The sequence below is a fragment of the Pseudochaenichthys georgianus genome, chromosome 24 (assembly GCF_902827115.2).
Source record: "Pseudochaenichthys georgianus chromosome 24, fPseGeo1.2, whole genome shotgun sequence".
In the NCBI taxonomy this organism is placed as follows: Eukaryota; Metazoa; Chordata; class Actinopteri; order Perciformes; family Channichthyidae; genus Pseudochaenichthys; species Pseudochaenichthys georgianus.
This window is the reverse complement of record NC_047526.1, coordinates 24,758,606-24,780,946: the sequence shown is the minus strand read 5'-3', so window position 1 is coordinate 24,780,946 and position 22,341 is coordinate 24,758,606. Positions and strand designations below refer to the sequence as shown.

Below are 22,341 nucleotides of genomic sequence, written 5' to 3'. Positions count from 1 at the left end.
TTTTTAGTGGACATTTTCTTCTCGAATCTTCTCCTTAATACCGGGTTACCCATAGTGCACTGCGGTTCTCCCTTTCTTCTCAGTTGTGTGGTTGTCCAAAATGTCCCTCTTAGATGGTCCGTTGAACGTGCTCGGCCAGAGGACAACTGGCGAGTCTGTTCGTACTCAAAATGGTGAGTAATGTTGCTCTTATACTTGGTGTTTTAAAGAAGCTTCATATATTTAAAGTGCATTACGAATGGTAGACGGGAGAACAGATTGAATTTACTGCGTGCACCACACGTGGCTAATGCTAATGCTAGCTAACTTTTGTCACTATAAGCCTCTGCTTCCTCTTCTGTGAAAATCTGAATAGCACAGAACATTCATGCAATTTTACACGCTGTGCTATTTACGCAAACAGAGTATAATGTTGTAATCCCATTTCAGTACCTTCCACTCGCATCACCATGAATGGACGGCTATGCTAATGGGATAGAAAAACACTGTCATGGTCTGAAGGTGTGGCTAGCTAACTGTGCACCCCATCAAATAGTTTGACAGGATATATCAGTCACAGATAAATGAATATACGTTTAAGCAGATATAGTAAATGATTAATCGGCTGACTTTTAAATGGGAAGAAAATGTTATTTAGGGATTTTTGCTAAGAGCAGCTTTCTTTTTGTCTGCAGTCATGGCCGCATCAGCCATCGCTAACATCGTCAAGAGCTCCCTGGGACCTGTTGGCCTGGACAAGATGTTGGTGGACGAAATTGGGGTATGTGTCTCAATCATTAATATCCACAGGCGTAATTTGCATTAGGATAATTTGCAAAATAAAAAGTGCACAAAGGATTGTAATCTTTGAGATTATTTGTACAAGAGAACATGTTCAATCTCGAAAATAGTTCACACTTCGGTAACATAAGTGGTGTAATTTGGACCTGCGACCCGGTTAATAATATTAATTGTAATTCTATCGAGAATAATGAGGCAATTGTTGAACCCGCCATGCAGCAGCTTAGCATAGCTATTACTGCACTAACTTTCATAAAAGTATTTTAAGCGTATCTATTGTTTGTAGGGGAAAGCAGTAGTGTTTGTTTTTTTAATATGAAAAAAGTCTCCCCCACACTTTTTCTAACAAAGTGACGCCCCTGTTATCATCTATTTCCTATTATCTGATTTTTACTAAATGATATGCCTTGCTCATCTGTCTTATTTTATTGATTGACAGGACGTGACTATCACCAACGATGGAGCGACCATCCTGAAGCTGCTGGAGGTGGAGCACCCAGCGGCCAAGGTCCTGTGTGAGCTGGCTGACCTGCAGGATAAGGAGGTCGGGGACGGGACCACGTCTGTGGTGAGTGTGGTCCTCAGCTGCTCCAATAGGGTGGCACATTTAGGAGTCTACTGGTAAAGAGACAATGTGTGTGTTGGATACTAGGATGAAGAAATATAAAATGCATTTTTTTGTCTACATTTTAGTGAATACAAATGAGATGAAGGGAATGCATGTTAATATCCCCGTTCTCTATAAAAAAGCATTTTTATTACGATGTTTTTAAAGATTAGTGGGCTGTTTTATCACTTTTGTGCTCTATAAACTATTTAATAATGAACAAATTGGTTGCAATGACAGTCCTGTTATAGTACCTACATCTACCTTTCAATATGGATGTATGGCTATGCTAATAGGACAGAGAAACACTCCGTCACAGTCTGAAGAGGTTGAGCAGCCATATTTCTGCCACCTCTAATGAAACGACGGTACAAAATGAAACTTGTACTTTCTCATATACTCTTTTGCTGAAAGTGTAACAAGGCTATTCTCAGTTTGCAATTTACTTATCTATTCAATGTGACATTCTTTCAGGTAATTCTTGCTGCAGAATTGCTCAAAAGTGCAGATGAGCTGGTGAAGCAGAGGATTCACCCCACGTCAGTCATCAGTGGATATCGTCTGGCTTGCAAGTAAGATGCTAACATGGAGGACTGCTCTTTACTGTTCAGAAGTTTTTCTACACTGACGCTGACTATCCCTGGGTGCTTCAGATCTAATGAGATGTTTATTGATGCAAACGTTTCTTTTTATCTTCCAGGGAAGCAGTTCGCTACATTAATGAGAATCTCACTATTGGAACAGAGGAACTGGGCAGAGAGTGCTTAATCAATGCAGCCAAGACCTCCATGTCCTCCAAAATCATTGGAAGGTATCCTTTTTCCTACACGGTGCACGTGTGGATCAAACCCACTTAATCGCTGGCCTTTGTATGCCAGGACTTTGCAGACTTATTGTTAATGCAATGAAACCCCTTATCTGCCTTAACCTGGAACCCTCAGTGATGCAGATTTCTTTGCTAACATGGTGGTGGATGCTGCTCTTGCTGTGAAGTTTGTGGACGTCAAGGGGGTGGCCAAATATCCCATCAACTCTGTGAATGTGCTGAAAGCTCACGGCCGCAGCCAGAAGGAGAGCTTCTTGGTTAATGGATACGCAGTGAACTGCACTGTTGGGTCACAAAGTAAGTTTGTTTCACGATATTCCAAAATGAAAATGAACAACATTGTGTAATGCATCATACATTACAACTACAGCTGATTAAACTCCAATTTAAATGTGCTGCATACCTCATCTCATGGTGTAAGCAGTGATTTGTGTGGGAGACATAAAACTTTCTAGAAAGCTATTTAGACAACGTTCAGTAACAGCGTCACAGCCTTTTAGCCAGACAATGTAATAACAACAAATGTCTTTTCATTTGTTTGTCTTCGTAATGTGGAGTAGCAATGTTAAACATGCCATTCTGTTTTCTCAAGTGATGGTGAAGCGTATCCTCAACGCCAAGATTGCCTGCCTGGACTTCAGTCTGCAGAAGACCAAGATGAAGATGGGAGTCCAAGTCCTGATCAGCGACCCAGAGAAGCTGGACCAGATCAGACAAAGGTACACACGGTTCTTCTCCCTGCACTCATCCTTAAGAATATTCCCATTTCAATTTGCTGTGATGGTGAATCAATAGTTTACACAGTGATACGCGGGGGAGAATATATAATGGCCCCGATATGAAGCAGCAGTTTCTCTGAGCTGATGTACCAGTATTGTGGGCTGGAGAATTTTTGTATTGCATTTATATTGCATCCAAATAAAACTGGAGAAACTAAATTAACTTTTGATTTCCTTGCTACAGGGAGTCTGATATCACCAAGGAGAGGATCCAAAAGATTCTGGCCTCAGGCGCAAACGTTATCCTGACCACCGGTGGCATTGATGACATGTGTCTGAAGTACTTTGTGGATGTCGGAGCCATGGCAGTGAGGAGGGTTCTCAAGAAGGACCTCAAGCGCATTGCCAAGTCAACAGGAGGTAGGGTGGAAGTTCACTGAAGATGGTGTCTGTGTGTTCCTGCTCTTAACATCTGTTCATAAACAAGTGGATTGTATAGAATACGTATACTGCTAACTACTAACTGCACTTCCCCAGTCTGTTGGAAAAAATCCTGTTATAGTACCAGATCTGCCTTTTAATACAGATGTATGGCTATGCTAACAGGAGAGAGAAACACTCCGTCAAAGTCTGAAGAGGTTGAGCAGCCACATTTCTGCCACCTCTAATGAAATGATGGTACAAAATGAAATGCATGATATCTTTTTTAAACATTTTATTAAAGTTGTAACAAAGTATTCTAAGTTTGAATCAGAAGACTTGGTCAGTTTGTGCTTATGTATACATCTTGTGGAATTTAAGGTACCTCTTGCTGCAGCTTGTCTAAACATCTGTGTACACTTTTGTTTTAAAGTCAAACCCTTATATTTAGTGGTTTGAAAGTACTGAATCATGGTGACGCTGGTTGTATATGTCCTATTTCAGCCACCGTCTGCCCTTCTTTGACCAATCTGGAGGGAGAGGAGACATTCGAGCCGACTATGCTCGGCCAGGCTGAGGAGGTTGTGCAAGATCGCATCTGTGACGACGAGCTCATCATGGTCAAGAAGTAAGAACTGCAACTATATAAATCAATGTTTTCTAATGCAAATCAGATTGTTGGTACTTCGTGGATGTCTGCACCAACTGTAGGATCAGAACATTTCAGTGCATCGTCTATAGTTCTGGCAACGTGTTTTGATTAACTCTGAAAAAGAGTTTGTATGATCTGTAGAGGCCAGAAAACCCTCATAGGTCTGCCTGCATATACTGTTCTAACAGTCTGACATAAATAAGCTGTATTGGTTCTAACTTCTCCTCCCTTGAATCTCCTCAGTACCAAAGCACGCACATCAGCATCCATCATTCTGCGCGGGGCCAACGACTTCATGTGTGACGAGATGGAGCGCTCTCTGCATGACGCTCTCTGTGTGGTCAAGAGGGTGCTGGAGTCAAAGTCTGTGGTGCCAGGAGGCGGCGCTGTGGAGGCAGCTCTGTCCATCTACCTGGAGAATTATGCCACAAGCATGGTGAGCACACTCTGAAAACCTTTCTATCTGAGCTGTAGCGAATCTGGAGTCGTGTTTTACCCAGGTTTCCCGATACAGAGAATTTACTCGTCTATGATTCATTGTTTTAGGGTTCCCGGGAGCAGCTGGCTATTGCCGAGTTTGCTCGTTCTCTCCTCGTCATCCCGAAGACGCTGGCTGTCAACGCAGCTCAGGACTCCACAGATCTGGTGGCAAAGCTTCGGGCCTTCCACAATGAGGCTCAGGTTAATCCTGAACGCAAGAACCTCAAATGGTGAGTCTCTCCTGACTGCTGCACCAGTCACAACACTGTCATATGTTTACGTTAGGGCTGCTCGATTATGGCAAATCATAATCTCGATGATTTGGGTCAATAATTGATATCACGATTATTAAAAACGATTATCCATTTACTTGTGAAAAAATGTGAACAGTATGTTTTTAACAGTTGATTACCCTGAACTTTAAGTATAATTCAACTGAAAAACCAATTTTTTTAAAAAAAAACGTTTTATTTAGATGTTTTCATAATCGTAATTGCGATTTAAAATACGATTAATTGAGCAGCCCTAGTTTACGTTAAGTGGCACGATAGGTTTAGGTGTTCACTCTGGAATGATCAGATGCATTTTTTATCTTGCTTCAGATTTGTTCTATCATATTAAAATCTTTTTTTTTGGTTGAGTAAAATAAGCTATTGCCATAATTCCTATTCTGCTCAGGGAAAGTGCTTTGGGAACTGTTCTGTCGAAGATTCAGTATTTGACCACTCTCTCTGTCTGGTAGGATTGGTCTTGACCTGCTCAACGGCAAACCTAGAGACAACCGTCAGGCGGGCGTGTACGAGCCCACCATGGTGAAGACAAAGAGCCTCAAGTTCGCCACGGAGGCTGCGATCACCATCCTTCGTATCGACGACCTCATCAAACTGTTCCCAGAGCAGAAGGAGGGCGGGCCATCGTACCAGGATGCAGTGCAGTCTGGATCTCTGGGTTAAAGGCTGTGATTGGTCCTGATGGGTTCATCATCTGTATTTATACGTAAGGAGCTCTTCATGGCTGATGCTCTAGTATAGGCCGTGCACTTTGCCTGTTTACTGTTCATTCACTCCCTCGCCTCCAGAGGAACTGTAAGTGATATTTTGTTTGGACACTTAATAAAGCTCCAATGTACATGTACATGACTTGATTAGTTAATTCCGATTTTCATTGATGTGGTTATTGTGCAAGCTTTCATAAACGAGTTTCGAAGACGTTTTTGACTCGATGGCTGATGATTCTTTATTGATATGCAAAAGAGCTGCAGGAAACATTTGCGTCATGCTGTGTACAGGAAGTACTCTGTTAGAGAAGGTTAGCGTATGTAACCTTATCCTTATGGCACTTGCATTTCAAGGCTCATGTCTGCTACATTGATTAGAGAAAGTGGAATGTCTTTGTACAGCAAACTAAGTACGAAATCATTAAATTACACAAAGTAAAAAAACTACAGAAAAGGTAGCCTGTCTGTACCGGGCACACATTAAGCATTAAAGCCTTGCATTTGCAGTTTGTTTCACTTGTCAGGAGTGCAGGTCATCTTGGAGAAGACATCCAATACTTTGATTTATTAAGAGCTACTAACTGCAGTATGGTGCATATGTCGTCTAATAGTCGATACACACTACAATTACATTATCTAGTATTAAATCCTTAAGTCGCATGTTACACAGCTATAACCTGAGGGAGGGGTTTGATGTTCACAGTGAGACTGGCATGCTAATATTGGATAAGATTCAACCGCCTAAACTCCTTGCAGTGTAAACAACAACTATCCCTTTATCATTTAAGATTGAGTGCAATCTGTGAGGCAGCATTAAGTTTCCGTCTCAAACCCTCTCCACGCACATGGCGATGCCCATCCCTCCTCCGATGCAGAGCGACGCCACGCCCTTACTGCCTCCAGTCCTCTGAAGGGCGTGCAGCAAGGTGACCAGCACCCTGCAGCCAGACATGCCAATGGGATGGCCCAGAGAGATGGCCCCCCCACTCACATTCACCTGAGGAGAGGCGAAAAGCACAGGTTACCATGCTGTTCCATTCTAGAGGGAAATGTACGCTTTTCTATAAAGTGGTGAACTGTATAAAAAGGAGAAATGCCTAAAAACTAGGGCGCTCGATTATGGCAAATCATAATCACGATTATTAAAAACGATTATCCATTTATTGAAAAGACATTTGAACAGTATGTTTTTAACAGTTGATTACCCTGAACTTTAAGTATAATTCAACTTTTTAAAAAAAAAAATCGTTTTATTTCGATTACGTTTTCGTAATCGTTGCAAGCCAAAATCGTAATTGCGATTAAAATGATTAATTGAGCAACCCTACTGAAAACATCACCTAAAGCTGACAGACAGTTTCTAAAAGATTGTAATGTAATGTTCCTCTTAAAGAGTAATTGTTTTACTAGAGTAAGCATGAGGTTGCACTAGTATGATTGTATTGATATTTTAGGTCTAGGATACCCTAAGTATGAAAAGATATTCATATTGAAAGTGGGTTAATGGACAGACAAAAATACAAGATGTATTGTCAGTGAGGCTGGGCTGAAACATTACCTTGTCTGCATTTAGTCCAAGCTCTTTCACCACAGCAACAGACTGGGCAGAAAAGGCTTCATTGATCTCAAACAAGTCGACCTGGTCCAGCTGCCAGCCTGCTTTCTCAACCTACCAGAGGACAAGAACGACAGAATAATAATGAAATAAAACCAAAGAAGATTTATTTTTTCAGATATGGTTACATTTCGTTGCTTTTGATTACTCACGGCCTTCCTGATGGCTGGTATTGGTCCCGTTCCCATGATAGATGGGTCAAGGCCAGCTTGAGCCCACGTTACAATTCTGGCCATCGGTTTAAGGCCACGTTTCGCAGCCTCTGATTGGCTCATTAGGACGGTTGCTGCTGCTCCATCATTAATACCTACAGTAGGAAAAACATGCATTTAGATTACATAACTTCTAACGAGATAAACCTCAATGACATCGTCTCAAAAAAGAAAGGAGCATCAACCTGAGGAGTTGCCAGCGGTGACGGTGCCGCTGCCCTTAATGAAGCAGGGTCTGAGTTTAGCCATGCTCTCTGTGCTGCTGCCGTGGCGAGGAAACTCATCCACCTTCACCTCCACCGGGCCTGAAGATGACAGACAAATGTTACAGTGCATGTAAAAGAGAGAAGAGAACATTTCCTGATCATAAATCACAGAGCAGCTCCTCACCTTTTCTGGACGACACTGTCACTGGAACAATCTCTTGATCGAAGTGTCCTGCTTTCTGCGCAGCCTCTGTCTTGTTCTGGGACCGGACAGCAAACTGGTCCTGCTCCTCTCGACTGACTTTCCACTGCTCTGCCACATTCTCCGCTGATAAAAAGTATTTTAATTTATCACAACAGAAAATATACATAAGGATGTGACACAATGTATATGTTCAGCCATGCTCACCTGTGAGGCCCATGTGGTAGCCATGGAAGGCGTCTGTCAGGCCGTCGGCCACCATGGAGTCCTGCAGGGAGGCATCGCCCATCTTCACCCCTTCTCTCATTCTCAGAGTGTGAGGAGCCTTTGGTGGAACCAGAAAACAACGGTTATAACATCTTAACATCCTGACCAAATGTACATACAAGAAAACATTTAGATACCGAAATTTGAAAATATTTTACACCATAATTTGAAAAGTGCCTACAAAGCAATTTTTCAGTTTACTTCAAGACCTATAGTTCCAAATATTAAATGTTTTACACACAGACAAAGCAAGTAAAAAATACCCCAATTGGCTTAAAGGTCTCCTATTAGGCAATTTTAGGCATATATTATGGGTCTCAGATATATAAAAACATGTGGCAGCTCCATTGTAACCCCTTTTTTAGAGATTTGGGTACGGAGGAAAAGAGAGAGGGTCTTGTTTTCTGACACTTTGTGAGTTCCCTGACACACACATATTTATGTATAAAAGACGTGCATTTTGCATGATAGGTCCCCTTTAATCAAGTAATATACATGTAAGTAGGCTCTTAAAGAAGAGACCCACACACATTATTCATTTCCATCTGGTCAAATAAAGTTTCCTATTCCTCTCTGATGCTTCTTGTCCCATACCCTACCTGGCTCATGCTCTCCATGCCCCCTGCCACCACCACAGTGGACTCTCCGGTCAGGATGGACTGAGCTCCCAGACACACAGCCTTCAGCCCAGAGCCACACACCATCTGACAGCTCCAGGCCGGGACGGGGTACGGGATGCCTGCCGCTACACTGGCCTGCCGCGCCGGGTTCTGCCCCTGACCTGACGGACAGAAACACACACGGTCTATTAATAAGGCAGAAAGGGATACAACACAATAGAGGTGAACATCAATGTGACTCTTGCTGGATACTCCATTAACAACGTTTTTTCACAAGACAGATAGGGGATCAATCAGTTACCCAATCATTGTTAGCACACCACACATTATATGAGATACGGCAACCTATGGCACTCTTTATCACAGTGATTTCCTGAGCTTTCACCTGCTGTTAGAACGTGTCCCATGATAACTTCAGAGACCTCCTCTGGCTTCACCTCGGCCCGCTTCAGAACGTCCTTGATCACCAGGGAACACAGCTCAGGCAGCTTCACAGTAGACAGAGCACCGTTCAAGGACCCTTTTTAAAAAGAGGGACAAATATTGAACAATGAGCACATAATCAGGGAGATACCTTACATCTATTCAACTTCGCTAAATAAAGAAAAGTAGATAAACAGGTGTCCACAATATTAAATGTGGTCCAAAATCCAACTGTGTACGAGGTACAATTATTACAATTCCAAAATGTCTAAAAACATTTATTATGTGAATTATTTTAAGCTTTGGTGGCAGCAGAAACATAATTTAAAAAAGGTCAAGACCAACATGTTCACCTTTTAATCTTTTTCTAACAACTTTTGAACTCTGACCAACAAATGTGCCTGTAATGCTATATAGTGCATTACATAATAACATAAACTTTACTCATGCATATCTTAGAGGCAGATTCTTTATGGGATATCATACTATCAATTTGTTGACTTTTCTGAGTACACAGTGGCCTTGCTGTCAAATTAAATGTTTCACATCTTGGGGAGGAGAACACGCCCAGCTTGACCTGACACGGTGGACATATTGCAGTGATAACCAATGAGAGAGCGCTCGTGCTCTGTGGGACTATGACCAGCAACCAATCAGAGGCCATAGAACACTCCGGACACATGAGCCAACCAATCACAGCTTCGCAAAGACTCGGCGTGTTTTATTGAACGACATCAACCACTTTACCTAATTAAACTACGCTAATATATACGCTTTAAAGAAGGTCATGGTGACACGTAAATGTAGAAAAACATGATTCATTCAAAATAAATCCAAAAACCTTATTCGACCATCGCAACGAGTCAGAATGTAGCAACAGCAAAGTAGCAATGTTAGAAAAGTGTTTAAAATGAATTTGTATGGCAGTTAAAGGGATATTAAACCTCACCAATGGGCGTCCTTGCAGCAGACACGATGACAACAGACTCGGTGTTCATTTTGATAGACGGCTGCTTGGCTGGAGTGGTTATTCCTGAATGTCTACTCTGTGCAGGGCTCTGTTGACAATGCCCGTCTGTCAGAGCTGCACCGAGTAGGAAGTGTAAATGGAGGTGAAAAGAAACAACGCCACCACGTGTGTGGGAGGAGGACATAATCAGACCCACATTCAATCAATACTCCTACTATAATGTATTTTTCTACTTATCTCTAAAGGTCAACCTTTTTTAGCCTCATTGTGCTACCGTAATGCTTTATTGGTATAATTTGTAACATTTAATTGAGAAAGGTGAAAAACATTTGATCATTCCCATGAGTTCATTATCTTAACATTGAAATACTTTCATTTTCTTAAACCTACTCAAAAAACTGTTTTATACTTTAGGGTTTATTAAATATGTATGCTTTCAATGTGCTATAAAAGTGATGAGTTTTCCTATCATTGCATTGATGGGGAGTAATAATGGGGTTTCACTCTATAGTATTACAAATCTTTATTGGTATTTGGTCAGTACATGAAAAGGACTGAAGTCAGAATAATATGAACATCGCATATAAACTACTCACAATTCAACAGAGTCTTTTGAACAGAATTTGTCATGAAAAATTAAAACTGCATTAAAAAAAAAAAAACACAGGCCAACATCTAAAAAATGACCTTGAATATTGTGAAGCTACGGTAATTCAGTGATTTTACTGACTTTGACGATGAGTTACAACACCAGATGCCTGATTTCAGTGTCAAGAGCTCAAACAGAACAGCATAGACATGCTCAAAGAAAACAGCAGAATGAAACGTACTAGTTTTAATCATACATCCACTCAATTCAAATCTAACATTAACCCATACCTGTTAAATCCCTGTTTAGCAACACAAATGTGACAGAGGCATCACGAGAGGCAAGGAGAGCAGGGTGAAAACAAAATGTCTTGGACAGCTGCACCGTGTTACAGACTATGCATTTGTTGCCTTGTATATTGTATAAAAAAAGAAAGTACATGTCAAAGTACATTACAAAACCGCACTGCCAGAGTCTAGGCCGTTCTGAGCGTGCCGTGACCCCGCAGTCCTGGTGCCCTTGGTCACCATGGCAGCCTTGTCCTCATGGGGGTCGGTGATGGAGTCTGTGTCATTCGAGTGCTGAGTCAATGACGTCTCGCTGCCTGTTGGAGAGTCCACGCTTTCGTACCCTGCGCTCAGCTGGCTCCCGAAGCCTGAGGGTCCTGCGACCCTCCCCGCTGCCGTCTGACTCCCTGACGTCTCCTCCGAGTGGTTGGACAGTTTGGTCTCGGTCTCTCCGGGGCTGGAGACCATGGGGGACATGGGAAAGTCTTCCTCAGTGCTGCTGACCTCCCGGTACAGGCTGGGCGTGGCCGTCTCGCTCCTCTGGGATGAGTTGCCGTTGCTCGGTCCGTTGGAGACCCTCCCGTAGTCTTTGCCTGCCGGTTCAGAGGATGCGCTGGGCGGCTCGGGCTGGGCGGAGGGCTCAGCGGACGAGCAGGACGCAGAAGGTGAAGTCCTGCTGGGGCCCGCTCCGTCCAACGGCCCCTGATTCTGAGACAGCTGCTGACGGGAGTCCTTTAACTGCTGCTGCAGCACGAGGATGGTGCTCTGCATTCCCTCCACCTCCTCGTCCAGCTGGATGATGAAGTCATTCAACTCTAGGAGAGATATGAAGAGGAACAGACAAAGAAAGTCAAAAAACAACATGGACAGAAAAGATGTACATATGATAAAGTAAAACTGGCTGTGAGATGTGGATGCTGGTTGTGTTCTCACCGTCCTGGCTGCTCTTGAGCTCCTCGCTGTACTTCTTCTGCAGCGCCAGCTCCGCCTCCAGCTGGGCGATGCGTCCCTGGGACATCTGTCTACCCAACTCCTGGTTTTCCTGAATCAGCATTCTACACTTGGCCATCAGTTTCTTCCCCGTTTGGCTGTAAGGGAAACAAGTCTCACATCACGCAGTGAACCAGGAGACAAACACAACAGGCAACGAGGTGCAGGTGATCCGTTCCAACAAGCTAGAGTTTAACATTAAAGCTGCAACCTAGCCATTCCTAATTTACTCTAGCCACAAACGGATTTTCATTGTACTAAAATCAATGATACAATTATTGATATAAATCTGTGTTCTACCCAAAAAGTTAATTATTTTCTTGTAAAAGCCCCAAAGTTCAAACTGACATTTAAACACTTACTATATAAGTAAACCCAAAAGCAGCTTACTGGTCCCACATTGCTATCGAACCATTTGTACACTTTAACCATGCTGCATATTAAAGAAACGAGCACTTTAAAAACCACAGCAGCAATTCTGTCGCCACCAAACTCTCAAAGTCTACAACTCGCTACAACAGTAGCTCAGAGTGTGAGAAAAAATAGAATGAAAAATGTAACAGTAACATTTGAATGACACACTACAAGAAACCCTGCATTTAAATATCAACCCTTAACTATGAGCAGCATTAAAAGGAAAGATGCTTTGCAGAACCAGGCACTGGTTTTGCATGGTCATCAATTTAAACACACAGTAAAAGCAGTTTGTGGCTGTGTTTTACATAAGCCCTAATCAAGAAGCCAAATTTGCAGTAAATGACAAGTTTACACGTCAGTTCAAACCATAACTAATCTCTCTACTATAATGTATGTTATGCCTATGGAAGTCATCTTGCCAGAGGAAAGGGAAATGTTAACATAACAGTCGTGGCATCTGTAGCCGATCACAGCAGGCATTAGAGTGGTAACAGCTCAGAAAGCTAATTAAATACATGTTTGTTTGTTTTTTAACTTGAGATGCAATTTAACTGCATTTTCTCTGAAATGATAGTTTTAACCATAAGGAATGTCAATAAATGTGCTTTTAAAGGCTGTTTATGCACCACCAGCTGGTAATCTCACATCAGTGTGAGAGACCAGAGTATAAATTAGTTTTTAAAACAACACAAAAGATTGGTGCCTCCCATTCTGAAACAGTGGCTAAGGATCTGTGCCACAGATGTGAGAAAATAATCCAATGAGCTATTAGAGTAACTGGCTGAGGGAAAGATTGTAAGGTCAATCACAATACACAGAAATACAATAAATACATTCTTATCAACTCATAACATGAATTGTTAAAGACATTTGCATTCACAACTTGAAAACAGGACTCCCACAGCAGTGTGTTTCAGTTTGAACCTGAAGAATTAAGCTAGGCTCAATGCATCATAAAAGTGCAAATATGAACACAAGTTTAAACAATCAAAAGCCAATCATGCGTCTTGGTTAACACACACTGCAGTAAGTGTTTGTTTCAGAGAAACAAGAGAAAGATCAAATGAAATGGCAGTTAAAAGAAACAAGTCACAAAATAAAACATGTAAATACACTCTACCGTGAGTGGGCCCATGTTCAGAGACACAGGCGACTGGACCCTCAGCGCTCTGTGGGCCAGGATCTGGCTCCGCTCAGTCTTAACATCATTGCTAGCGGCTCTTCCCCCCACAGTCTTACTTTTAATCCTAGAAACTTTCCTCATGTTACTGCAGTGAATCTAGACTGTCCAACAAGTCTTTACGTTTCTCAGGCAGACTACAGGGTATGTGTGGTGTAATCCACAGTTAAATGTCTTTTTAAACCAAGTAGGGGAATTGTCTTTAAAAGGTTCAATTGCTGTTTTAGGCTAGGGATGTTCCCTGCCTGACTCACCTCCACCATAACCCCCCTATTTAATATTTGAACTGTCTGCTTTGAGCTGAGGGGCCGGGGAGGGCTTATCCGTGTCGGGGAGTGAGTGACCACCTCTTCAGGAACAGTCCGGACTCCTTCAGGCCCTTGGACGGTGAGGGGAGAGAGCTGAAACACAAGTGTCACCTGACCATACTGTCTTTTCGCTTTAGGTTATGTGATATGTAGCTGGCACAGTGCGAGAGTACAAAAACAGTTTTGTTTTGCAGTGACTGGCTTTCTGTAAAGTCTGAGTCTCGTGGTGAGTACAGCATTTGTCAGCCTTCCCCCCCACCTTTGATCCTGCATGCCTGCAGCGAGAGTGAGGGTGGGGGGCATGAGGAAGTCTTGACTGTTTTTTGGGAGGGTGGGGTTATTTTGATTGTCTTTACCTATCAGGTGTAAATTTCCAGGCACTCAGTTCATTTTGGGCCTGCTCCAGTTTGTCTTTAGTCTGTTCTAGTTCAGCCTTCATTTTGAGGAAAAACAAGTTGATGGCCGGGTCCACCATGGATGACCGCAGTTGGGCCGCACTCGGCTGCTGGACTTGCTTGAGGTACTGGATCTGGGTCTGCAGGATAAAACAAACAGGTGTTACTGACCAGTAAAGGGTAGCATGTACTTTTTATTCAGTCGATAAAGCTACATCAGCAAGTTCCCCCAAAATCAAATCAATATTCTGGTTCTAAAATCAATAGAGCCTCAAGAGCAGAATTGGGTCAGATTATTAAAGATGGGGACTCTGCATGTTACTTTTAAAATAGTATAATCTTTCAGCTCTGAACAGCATCTAGATTTATATTAAGGCAAACAAAAATGTGGTTGGATTATAAATCCTCATCATATCATATTACATCAACACCATGTGAAGTCTATATCAAAAGCTATTGTTAGATATGAGTTGCTGTCCTAGTCACATACAGCAAATCATTTTCATTCCAGGCAGACAAACCAAGTTCAAAACAAACAAAATCTCACCTGCTAAACTCACAGCTAACATCACATCAAACTTCCATGGAAATTATTTGCATATATTTAGATGAGGCAAGGGTGTAACCAATATGCTCCAAAGCTTGAACTAACGGTTAAAAAGGCAGGCAACATCAAGGTCCCAAGTCTAAAACCTTTATAACCTCTGTGTGTGTGTGTGTGTGTGTGTGTGTGTGTGTGTGTTCACCTCAGCTGCCCTGGAAGAATGGCATGTGTTGCCACAAAGCCACCCAGTGATCTACTGAGATGTCAGTCAGATAAGAAACAGGGGAGCCCTCCTCCACACAATTTTACTTTAGCCTACATAGCGTTAATAATCATTGAATACAATTTAAAGTGTAGTGCTGAAATGATGTCCATTAATAGATTAGCTGAGATATTATAGGTTCAGTTTTTCAAGTGAAAATGAACAATACATGTGCTGCTGACTGGAGTTTGTTTGTCTTGATATTTGCAATCTTATACAGTGTTCTTTATGCTTAATGATTAAACTTAACAAGCAAGTAAAAGACTAAGTGAGTTGTAATGAGCATTAGTCAATAGCAGAGGTTTAGCCAACCTAACAACACTTTATTTTAGAAGATCGAATAATCAATCAATAATTAAAAGTTAGCTGCAGCCTAAGAGTACCTACTTTTATTTAAGTTAAGTAAATATAGCTCAGTTATTATGTTTATTGGACTACAGCTAGTCGCCAATCTAAAGAGATCATCAAGTGTTCTATCTTGCTAAAAAGCAAGCTCCCCATAATCAAAACAACAGCTTTAGTAAGGTGGAGGAATATATATATACGTACTGTGCACTCTTGCATTTCCTGCTCTTTCGTAGCAAGCCGCATCACCAAGATGTTCTCCCTCCGTGCTGACTCCTGCTGCTGCTGCTTCAGCTTCTCCTCAGACTCCTTCAGCCCTGGCACATCATTGGCTAAGACAGCGAAGACAGGAAGAAGAGAAAAGGCATCAGGAGAAACATCCCTTCACAAGCAACCAGATATATTGGTTATAGCTGTCAGAGGACACATGTTGTGGTGGATGCAGCTGGTTCACTTACAACATAGCTCTGTATATTTAGCCTCCAGGACCTGGACATATGCTTCATGTTGTTTCCACCTGAGAGGAGCAGAACATGTGTAAACATCAGCAGCTCGTAAACAGATCAAGTTTCCCCACAGCATAACTAATTTTCTATAGTAGAGCTGTAACCTACCTGGTACACAGCTCCTCTCTGGTCAGGGTCTTCATGTCAGACTCGCTGAGGCGAACCTGTAGAGAGCAAACACAAGAACTGGTTAGATGAAGAAGCTTATCCATTATTAAAGCCCATATTTTGACATGGAGGAAGTCGTGACACATGGTAAATAAACTAGAAAACACGCTCACCTTCTTGGGGAGAGGCTCCTCGTTGGTCATTTTGAAATCTAGAAATGAAAATAGAAGAAAAATCAGCATTAAATACAGCTCGTGTCGAGTGTTGATGGCTGCATCATCTTTAGCTGCAACTCGGAGCCTGTGCACGCACTAAAAATATGTCATGAATGACAAGTTGTCTATTTGCTACAAGTGTTGTGGTTTCCGACTAAAAACGGATGCGTTATGTGTGTGAAGGGCAAGCTAACCACATGGTCGACCATATACAAGTGAACATTACCAGTCAGTAAGGGCTGTCGAGCCTAATGTTAGCTGGTGTGGCAGGGCAGCGATGAGAAGGAATAGAATAAGCTAACAAGGTTAACTACAGAGTGCTAATAACATTTAGCATCCGCTAGTGAATTAAACATTGGTTATGAAACTACAGTGTGAAGCTACAATAATTGATTTATGTTCAGCCTGGCAGCATGAAATTCTTGGCTGTTTTCGGCTCCTTGTTATCACAAAATGGCGGTGAAGGAAATGACTCCCTCCCTTGCGCTCCTTTTCCTGAAACTAGCGGGCTCTTGGCTGCAGATTTCGGGCCTTCAGCCATCCAAACACTCACCAGACGAGTTTATCTCGATGTTTCTGGATCCTCACGGTTTCACCGATTCTCAACAAGACGGAAGATTGCAACTACGTTAAAATTGGCAGTGGATTTATGTGTAGTTGACTCGCTTCGGCGTAATCACCATCATCTTCGTCACTGACGGTCGGACAGAATGGCTCTGCTCTGCTGCTGCTGCTGCAGAGTGAGCCAGAAAGAAGGATAGAGACAGACCTCTCACTCCGCAGAGGTTTCAGGAATCTAAAACGTGGCTGCGACGCATAGATATTAAGGGATATGCTCCTCGGCCATTTATTACTTGAGTGCTATTTGAAGTTATTCACATGTACTTGTCGTTGGTTATTTTTAAGATTTGGAATATGGTATTTCCTACTGCAGTTATTTTATTAACTTAAAACAAAAAATGAATGTCTCTGTTGTAAAGTTAATATACAAAGGGAAGCTAAGTTACATATGTTGGCAGTGCCATGCTATGTAACTTTCTACCCCGTTAGATTTTATAAAATATTGTATATCGGGATGTTTTCTCAGTTCCCCCTGTTGCTCTTCCTGGGCACATGCCACTCAATTGAGAATGATGGAAAAGTATGCTTATTCTGTTATTATTATATTTGATAACGTAGTCCAGATGAATTGCAAGCGTAAGCTCTCTTTATTCGTCTTTATGGTTGTACCTTACAATCACATACACTGAAGTGTCGATTATTTTTTATTTCTGAGTAAATCATTTTCCTCAATATAGACGATCTTGGATATTGATCGATCCATTTGTAGAAGTGGGTAGAAGAAACGTTCACGTTTGCTGATAGTTTTAAATTGTTCAGCCTACTGGTACAATTACCACGTTTATTATTCATTGTATTATGTATAATTGAATTACTAGGGCATATAATGTTTCAAAACATATTGAATAGACTTGAGCTGGCTCTTTTTTATAACAAAAAGTGCACCAGGGAGTTGATCAATCTATAAAAAGAGGAAGGGATAACGGGGATAACGTACATTTTCTAAAATGTTAACCAGATATTTAGATGTACCACGTTTTCATGACCCATGTCATCACACAGTGAATAACCTATAATATATCTAAAAAGTGGCATGAAATTATCTCAGTTGAGGGTTATTTCATTCCTGTACACTCTCGTCAACACCCCCACAGTGCGATAATGGTACAGTCGGCTGCTGTCAAGTTGAAATCGCACACTTCAAGGACAGTTACCGGTAACCAGTGAGACTACTTGGTCCTGTTTATCCTGCGAGCACCACTGTGAACATGCTGTGCAGAGTTGGACAGATACGCAGGTAAAACAGATATCAACTTACCTTTTAGTGCCAATACTGCCATGCTCAAAGAGCCCAAGGGGCTGTTAGGATAGCTAACTCCTGCTAGCATTGAATGCTCATGAACTTGGGACAGTTGTTGTGTTCAGAGCTAACATTCAGCTAGCCAGGAGGCTAACTTAGTTTAGCAGCACTGCAAGGCTAGCTTGTGGCGCAGATAAAGAAGAATTGTGTAAAGAAGAATTGTGTAAAACTATAGCGTCGTCCTGCTCGCATTGCCTTCGTTGTGAATTGTTAATTGAATGCTTTTATGTTCAGACACACATATTCATACTTAGCTAACTCGGTGTCACCAGCTCATTCAGTTTATATTTAAACACCTGATGAATTTACTGTAACGTTATTCCACAATAAACAGCATATATTTAGGTCATTTCAACCTTGTTGCAAAAGTGTTATCAAACGATTGAACCTCCCTGTGTCAGGCTCTCTTGGGCTAGTACTATTCATGTTGCCTACTCCACTACACTTAACGCTGTATTTTAAATCCAATGCTAATGGTTTGGGACGTTTTTGCTCTGCTTTGTTCCAGGTGTGCAGCCAGCCTCAGCCAAACTTTAAACCTGGTGGCTGCATCGAGGCAGAAGCACACTCTCCCTGACCTGACCTACGACTATGGAGCCCTGGAGCCCAGCATCAACGCAGAGATCATGCAGCTGCACCACAGCAAGCACCATGTCACATATGTGAACAACCTCAATTTTACAGAGGAGAAATATCAGGAGGCACTAGCAAAGGGTACAAAGAAACACAAACTCCTGTATATTAAATAGCAGGATAACTGTAATCTAAATGTGTACTGTGATTGAAACATCTGCACGTTTCCTAAAATAAATTCATATATTCAAAACGTTTACTCATATTCACCTTCTGCATGTGTTTGGCTTGTATTTTAGGAGATGTGACGGCACAGGTGGCCCTCCAGCCCGCTCTGAAGTTTAATGGAGGCGGCCACATTAACCACTCTATCTTCTGGACAAACCTCTCTCCTAATGGGGGAGGAGAGCCACAGGGTAAGGCAGAAACTCATCCAATATCTTAAACAGCTCTCCTATTTACCTTACACTGCTTACTAGTTAACCTATATCTGCACTAATAAACACATGAATCTGTAAAGTTAAAGGGTTGCAATTATTGCTAAACCTGCTGCAAGGGAACAGCCAACTCTGCAGTTCTTTGCAGCTTAACGCTCATTGTTTTTGGATAATCCTTTACAAAGACTGTCTTTTTTTAGTCTAACCACCCATTCAAGCACTCAATAGTGAACTAGCGCATACAAGTTTTAAAATACACTATCGTCCCAAAATAAAGCAGCAGAAACTTATAAATAAAGTAAATATGTGGCTTGTGAAAGATGTCCAGTCCAAGATGTGTTTGAGAATTCTGCAGACTTAACCAGAGTTGACATTTAAATGACTATTGGCTTAACATACATTCATCAGGTTGGCAGGAACATGACTGATCAACCTGTGAAGCTGGGCTCACTTCACTTTGTTTTCCTTTGGCATTCTGCCCCCTACTGGTCAAAGATGCTACTTAGACGGGTCAAATGGGGACATTAATTAGTAGGCAAAGTATTATATGATTTGTGCTAAAATAATTTGGATTATATAGAAAATATATACTATGTTAAATTAAGTATATTGAAAATTATTTATATGATCCCAATGTTAAGCATTGCTTTGAAATAGCACCTGTCTGTGTCCCTTGTTGTAGGGGAGCTGATGGAGGCCATTAAGCGGGACTTTGGCTCCTTCCAGAAGATGAAGGAGAGGATGTCTGCGGCGACAGTGGCCGTGCAGGGGTCAGGCTGGGGCTGGCTGGGCCTCGACAAGGAGAGTGGAAGCCTTCGTATAGCTGCCTGTGCTAACCAGGATCCCCTGCATGGAACTACAGGTCAGTTAAACAATGCTTTGAAGTAGAGGTAGTGAAATACAAATTATGAAACGATACCTAAATCATCCAAGAAATGTAGGAAATAATAGAGGACAGATGATGAAACCTAAGATTCTTAGTTTTCTTATAATATATATATAAATCAGACAATATTTTGACAGTGGAGGATGTGAAATTAATAATTGTACTATAGTGTGTTCATGCGTTTAATGTCCAACCAAGACTAGAACACTTTAAAATAACAGTAGTGCTTTACATGTTCACATCTCTCCACCTTCACACATGGCTGCTAATAACGGGTTAAATCCTTGCAGCGATAATTGCAATCAGTACTGAATGCTTTTTTGTAGTTGAGTTGCCTCTCAGCAAAATGCTCTGTGTGAATATAAGTTCTCTCTCATAAGCAGTGATGCTATGTTCATGTCTAGGGCTTTTATTCTGAAAGGTAGAAATGGACAAAGAGGCTATAATGCGCTGCCGTAGAAAATGTGGGGGCAATAAAGAGTTTGCCGTCTTGGCTCAGACTTTGGAGCCTCTGTAATATTATTGTATTGCCTTCATAACTCATAATCCTTGGCTTGGATACAGCACTATAGTACCATATTTTGCTATGTGGGCCGGCTTTGTTGGCAAGCTTTGGACAGTAGCTAGGAGCAGATGAGAGAAAAACATGTCCATTATGCCTGCATGGAGTGAGAGTAGAGCGCTGCACATACACACTGCCCTGCTGTTGCACATTGCCACAACTCATACATATGCTTTTTATTAGAGCACTGTTCAATTATTGCTAATACTTGAATGTTGAAATGTATATGTGTAATGGCAGGGTAGTGTGATGGCTCTTTTCAGTATCAATATACCTTGTAAGACTAAAGACCGTATGACAGAGAGCCCTCAGAGTAATTGTTTCCTCTCTCTGACCCTCAGGTCTCATCCCCCTGCTGGGTATCGATGTTTGGGAGCATGCCTACTACCTTCAGTACAAAAATGTGCGGCCGGATTATGTTAAGGCTATCTGGAATGTCATTAACTGGGAAAATGTGAGCGAGCGTCTCCAGAATGCCAAAAAGTAGAACGTAATCTTTAAATATCCTCAATAATAATCCTTGACTGGGTCATATAGAAGTGTTGACCATTGTTCAGTTTGACCGTGCATTGAGTACCAATGAGAAAGTGGCGTTCTTGGTATCCAGGTTAACTATATTTTTGACTTTCACATGATCAGCTGCACCAAAGTTTATTTAAAATAAATGTCCTAAATTGGTGTAGATTATGTTGCCTCCTTGGAAAACACACCACCCTGCTTGCATACAGGCTGAAGCAAATTAAAAGAAATGATTTATGTCTGTTCCCAACCTCCATACCTTTTTCATAAGTGCACAAATTAGCCTTCTTTCTCATCAAAGCTGGCTATTGTTAATCATGCTGAAATATTGGCTGATATACATGTAAACTAGGCGTCAGGTAACCGGAGTGCATATTCAGTGAGCTCTGTCAGAATAAGTCAAACTTAATCAGACAACGTTATTGCAATCCATGATTTTGATGTATTATAATAATAAAGTTATATTTCAATTGTACAAAAGTGATGGTTGGTGTTGCGCTCTTCTTTTGTCATGTTCTGTGATAGATAATCCACTAAAAAGCAAATGTTGTAGAGCTTAAGTTAGGGAAAACCAAACAAAAACAGCACTATAGTCCTTGGGGGCTTGCGCAACATTTGGTGAGGCATACAGGATGATTAGTGACCAGTCCACTCCAAAGAGCGCTTCCTGGCTGTGACTATCAGGTGCTACACAATGGCTATCAACACATTCTTTTCCCACTACTTTATGTTTTCCTTAAAGCATAGCCCAAGTTGGCTTCATTCCAATCCAAATATTTTGTCTGGAAAAGCAGCTTGCTGAGAAACCACAGCCCTGCTGACAAAGTCCTTTCTAGTTACAGGGTTTACATTATTTTGAATGACATATCATTTATGACCAGTATCATTAAAAACTCATGAACCATCAGAATCAAAACAAACGTTCTGGTCACACAGTAGACCGTTTACTTCTGATGTACTTTGCTTCTATGCAATGTCACCAAAAGAGGGCAGTGTTTCCCAAGGTTACAGCTGCTATGACCATCCATCCATCCATCCATCCATCCATCCATCCATCGTTAGTTAAATGCACACACATTCTGCTTTAATATTGAGTGCATTTATATTATGAAAGTGATATGTTCATGGTATTGATTCAGACACACTTTAAAAAGATCACCGCCTCTTTATCCATACGGCGCACAGTACATTTCAAATGGATTAGCTTTACATAGTGTTTTATGTTTTAAAATGTTGCTTTTACTCTACAAATAGTTTCTAGCTGCTTGATCTCCTGTGATTGAAGCGTCTGAATTGAAGCT

The 22,341-nt window shown here is 41.6% G+C and overlaps 4 protein-coding genes and 2 non-coding genes across 7 annotated transcripts; 4 read left to right on the top strand and 2 right to left on the bottom strand.

Annotated features, from left to right (window-relative positions):
* Positions 1-53: 53 nt before the first annotated feature.
* On the top strand, positions 54-5,694 carry tcp1 (t-complex 1). Its single transcript, XM_034075836.2, has 12 exons — positions 54-173; positions 675-760; positions 1,220-1,348; positions 1,862-1,959; positions 2,088-2,198; positions 2,329-2,510; positions 2,806-2,932; positions 3,177-3,352; positions 3,857-3,980; positions 4,248-4,440; positions 4,551-4,714; positions 5,227-5,694. Exons 1-12 carry the CDS (start codon positions 101-103, stop codon positions 5,435-5,437), a joined length of 1,674 nt encoding a protein of 557 aa, XP_033931727.1. The 5' UTR covers positions 54-100; the 3' UTR covers positions 5,438-5,694.
* LOC117440412 (small nucleolar RNA SNORA29) lies at positions 417-554 on the top strand. The gene has a single exon (XR_004551271.1). It is a non-coding gene; the product is annotated as a small nucleolar RNA SNORA29 (small nucleolar RNA).
* Positions 3,482-3,622, top strand: LOC117440411 (small nucleolar RNA SNORA29). The gene has a single exon (XR_004551270.1). It is a non-coding gene; the product is annotated as a small nucleolar RNA SNORA29 (small nucleolar RNA).
* On the bottom strand, positions 5,691-10,114 carry acat2 (acetyl-CoA acetyltransferase 2). Its single transcript, XM_034075837.2, has 9 exons — positions 9,976-10,114; positions 8,989-9,123; positions 8,583-8,764; positions 7,924-8,041; positions 7,699-7,842; positions 7,494-7,613; positions 7,249-7,403; positions 7,040-7,150; positions 5,691-6,478 (listed from the first exon to the last, which is right to left on the bottom strand). Exons 1-9 carry the CDS (start codon positions 10,022-10,024, stop codon positions 6,308-6,310), a joined length of 1,185 nt encoding a protein of 394 aa, XP_033931728.1. The 5' UTR covers positions 10,025-10,114; the 3' UTR covers positions 5,691-6,307.
* Positions 10,115-10,504: 390 nt separating this feature from the next.
* On the bottom strand, positions 10,505-16,903 carry wtap (WT1 associated protein). 2 transcript variants are annotated; one of them, XM_034075826.2, is made up of 8 exons: positions 16,696-16,898; positions 16,101-16,138; positions 15,928-15,983; positions 15,772-15,830; positions 15,518-15,645; positions 14,124-14,302; positions 11,806-11,960; positions 10,505-11,687 (listed from the first exon to the last, which is right to left on the bottom strand). In XM_034075826.2, the coding sequence occupies exons 2-8, from the start codon at positions 16,128-16,130 to the stop codon at positions 11,038-11,040; spliced, it is 1,257 nt and encodes a 418-aa protein (XP_033931717.1). In that variant the 5' UTR covers positions 16,131-16,138; positions 16,696-16,898; the 3' UTR covers positions 10,505-11,037. The 2 variants fall into 2 exon arrangements, 1 of the variants encoding a protein (XP_033931717.1); XR_004551189.2 differs by lacking the exon at positions 10,505-11,687 and having other exon boundaries at positions 11,870-11,960; positions 13,400-14,302; positions 16,696-16,903.
* Positions 16,904-17,883: 980 nt separating this feature from the next.
* Positions 17,884-21,524, top strand: sod2 (superoxide dismutase 2, mitochondrial). The gene is made up of 5 exons (XM_034076606.2): positions 17,884-18,000; positions 18,572-18,777; positions 18,936-19,052; positions 19,756-19,935; positions 20,863-21,524. The coding sequence occupies exons 1-5, from the start codon at positions 17,972-17,974 to the stop codon at positions 21,006-21,008; spliced, it is 678 nt and encodes a 225-aa protein (XP_033932497.1). The 5' UTR covers positions 17,884-17,971; the 3' UTR covers positions 21,009-21,524.
* Positions 21,525-22,341: the final 817 nt, after the last annotated feature.

What these genes read in the sequence shown, in the direction of transcription:
- tcp1 (XM_034075836.2), top strand. Translation starts at nt 101, where the DNA reads ATGTCCCTCTTAGATGGTCCGTTGAACGTGCTCGGCCAGAGGACAACT. An exon ending in GGGACGGGACCACGTCTGTG is followed by an intron (nt 1,349 to 1,861) that starts GTGAGTGTGGTC and finishes ACATTCTTTCAG; the next exon opens with GTAATTCTTGCTGCAGAATT. An exon ending in TCCTCCAAAATCATTGGAAG is followed by an intron (nt 2,199 to 2,328) that starts GTATCCTTTTTC and finishes TGGAACCCTCAG; the next exon opens with TGATGCAGATTTCTTTGCTA.
- wtap (XM_034075826.2), bottom strand. Translation starts at nt 16,130, where the DNA reads ATGACCAACGAGGAGCCTCTCCCCAAGAAG. An exon ending in AGGAAATGCAAGAGTGCACA is followed by an intron (nt 14,303 to 15,517) that starts GTACGTATATAT and finishes TTTATCCTGCAG; the next exon opens with ACCCAGATCCAGTACCTCAA. An exon ending in TGGAAATTTACACCTGATAG is followed by an intron (nt 11,961 to 14,123) that starts GTAAAGACAATC and finishes TTTCCCTTACAG; the next exon opens with CCAAACGGGGAAGAAACTGA.
- sod2 (XM_034076606.2), top strand. Translation starts at nt 17,972, where the DNA reads ATGCTGTGCAGAGTTGGACAGATACGCAG. An exon ending in AGAGTTGGACAGATACGCAG is followed by an intron (nt 18,001 to 18,571) that starts GTAAAACAGATA and finishes GCTTTGTTCCAG; the next exon opens with GTGTGCAGCCAGCCTCAGCC. An exon ending in TCCCCTGCATGGAACTACAG is followed by an intron (nt 19,936 to 20,862) that starts GTCAGTTAAACA and finishes TCTGACCCTCAG; the next exon opens with GTCTCATCCCCCTGCTGGGT.
- acat2 (XM_034075837.2), bottom strand. Translation starts at nt 10,024, where the DNA reads ATGAACACCGAGTCTGTTGTCATCGTGTCTGCTGCAAGGACGCCCATT. An exon ending in GGGACACGTTCTAACAGCAG is followed by an intron (nt 8,765 to 8,988) that starts GTGAAAGCTCAG and finishes TCTGTCCGTCAG; the next exon opens with GTCAGGGGCAGAACCCGGCG. An exon ending in TACCAGCCATCAGGAAGGCC is followed by an intron (nt 7,151 to 7,248) that starts GTGAGTAATCAA and finishes GTCCTCTGGTAG; the next exon opens with GTTGAGAAAGCAGGCTGGCA.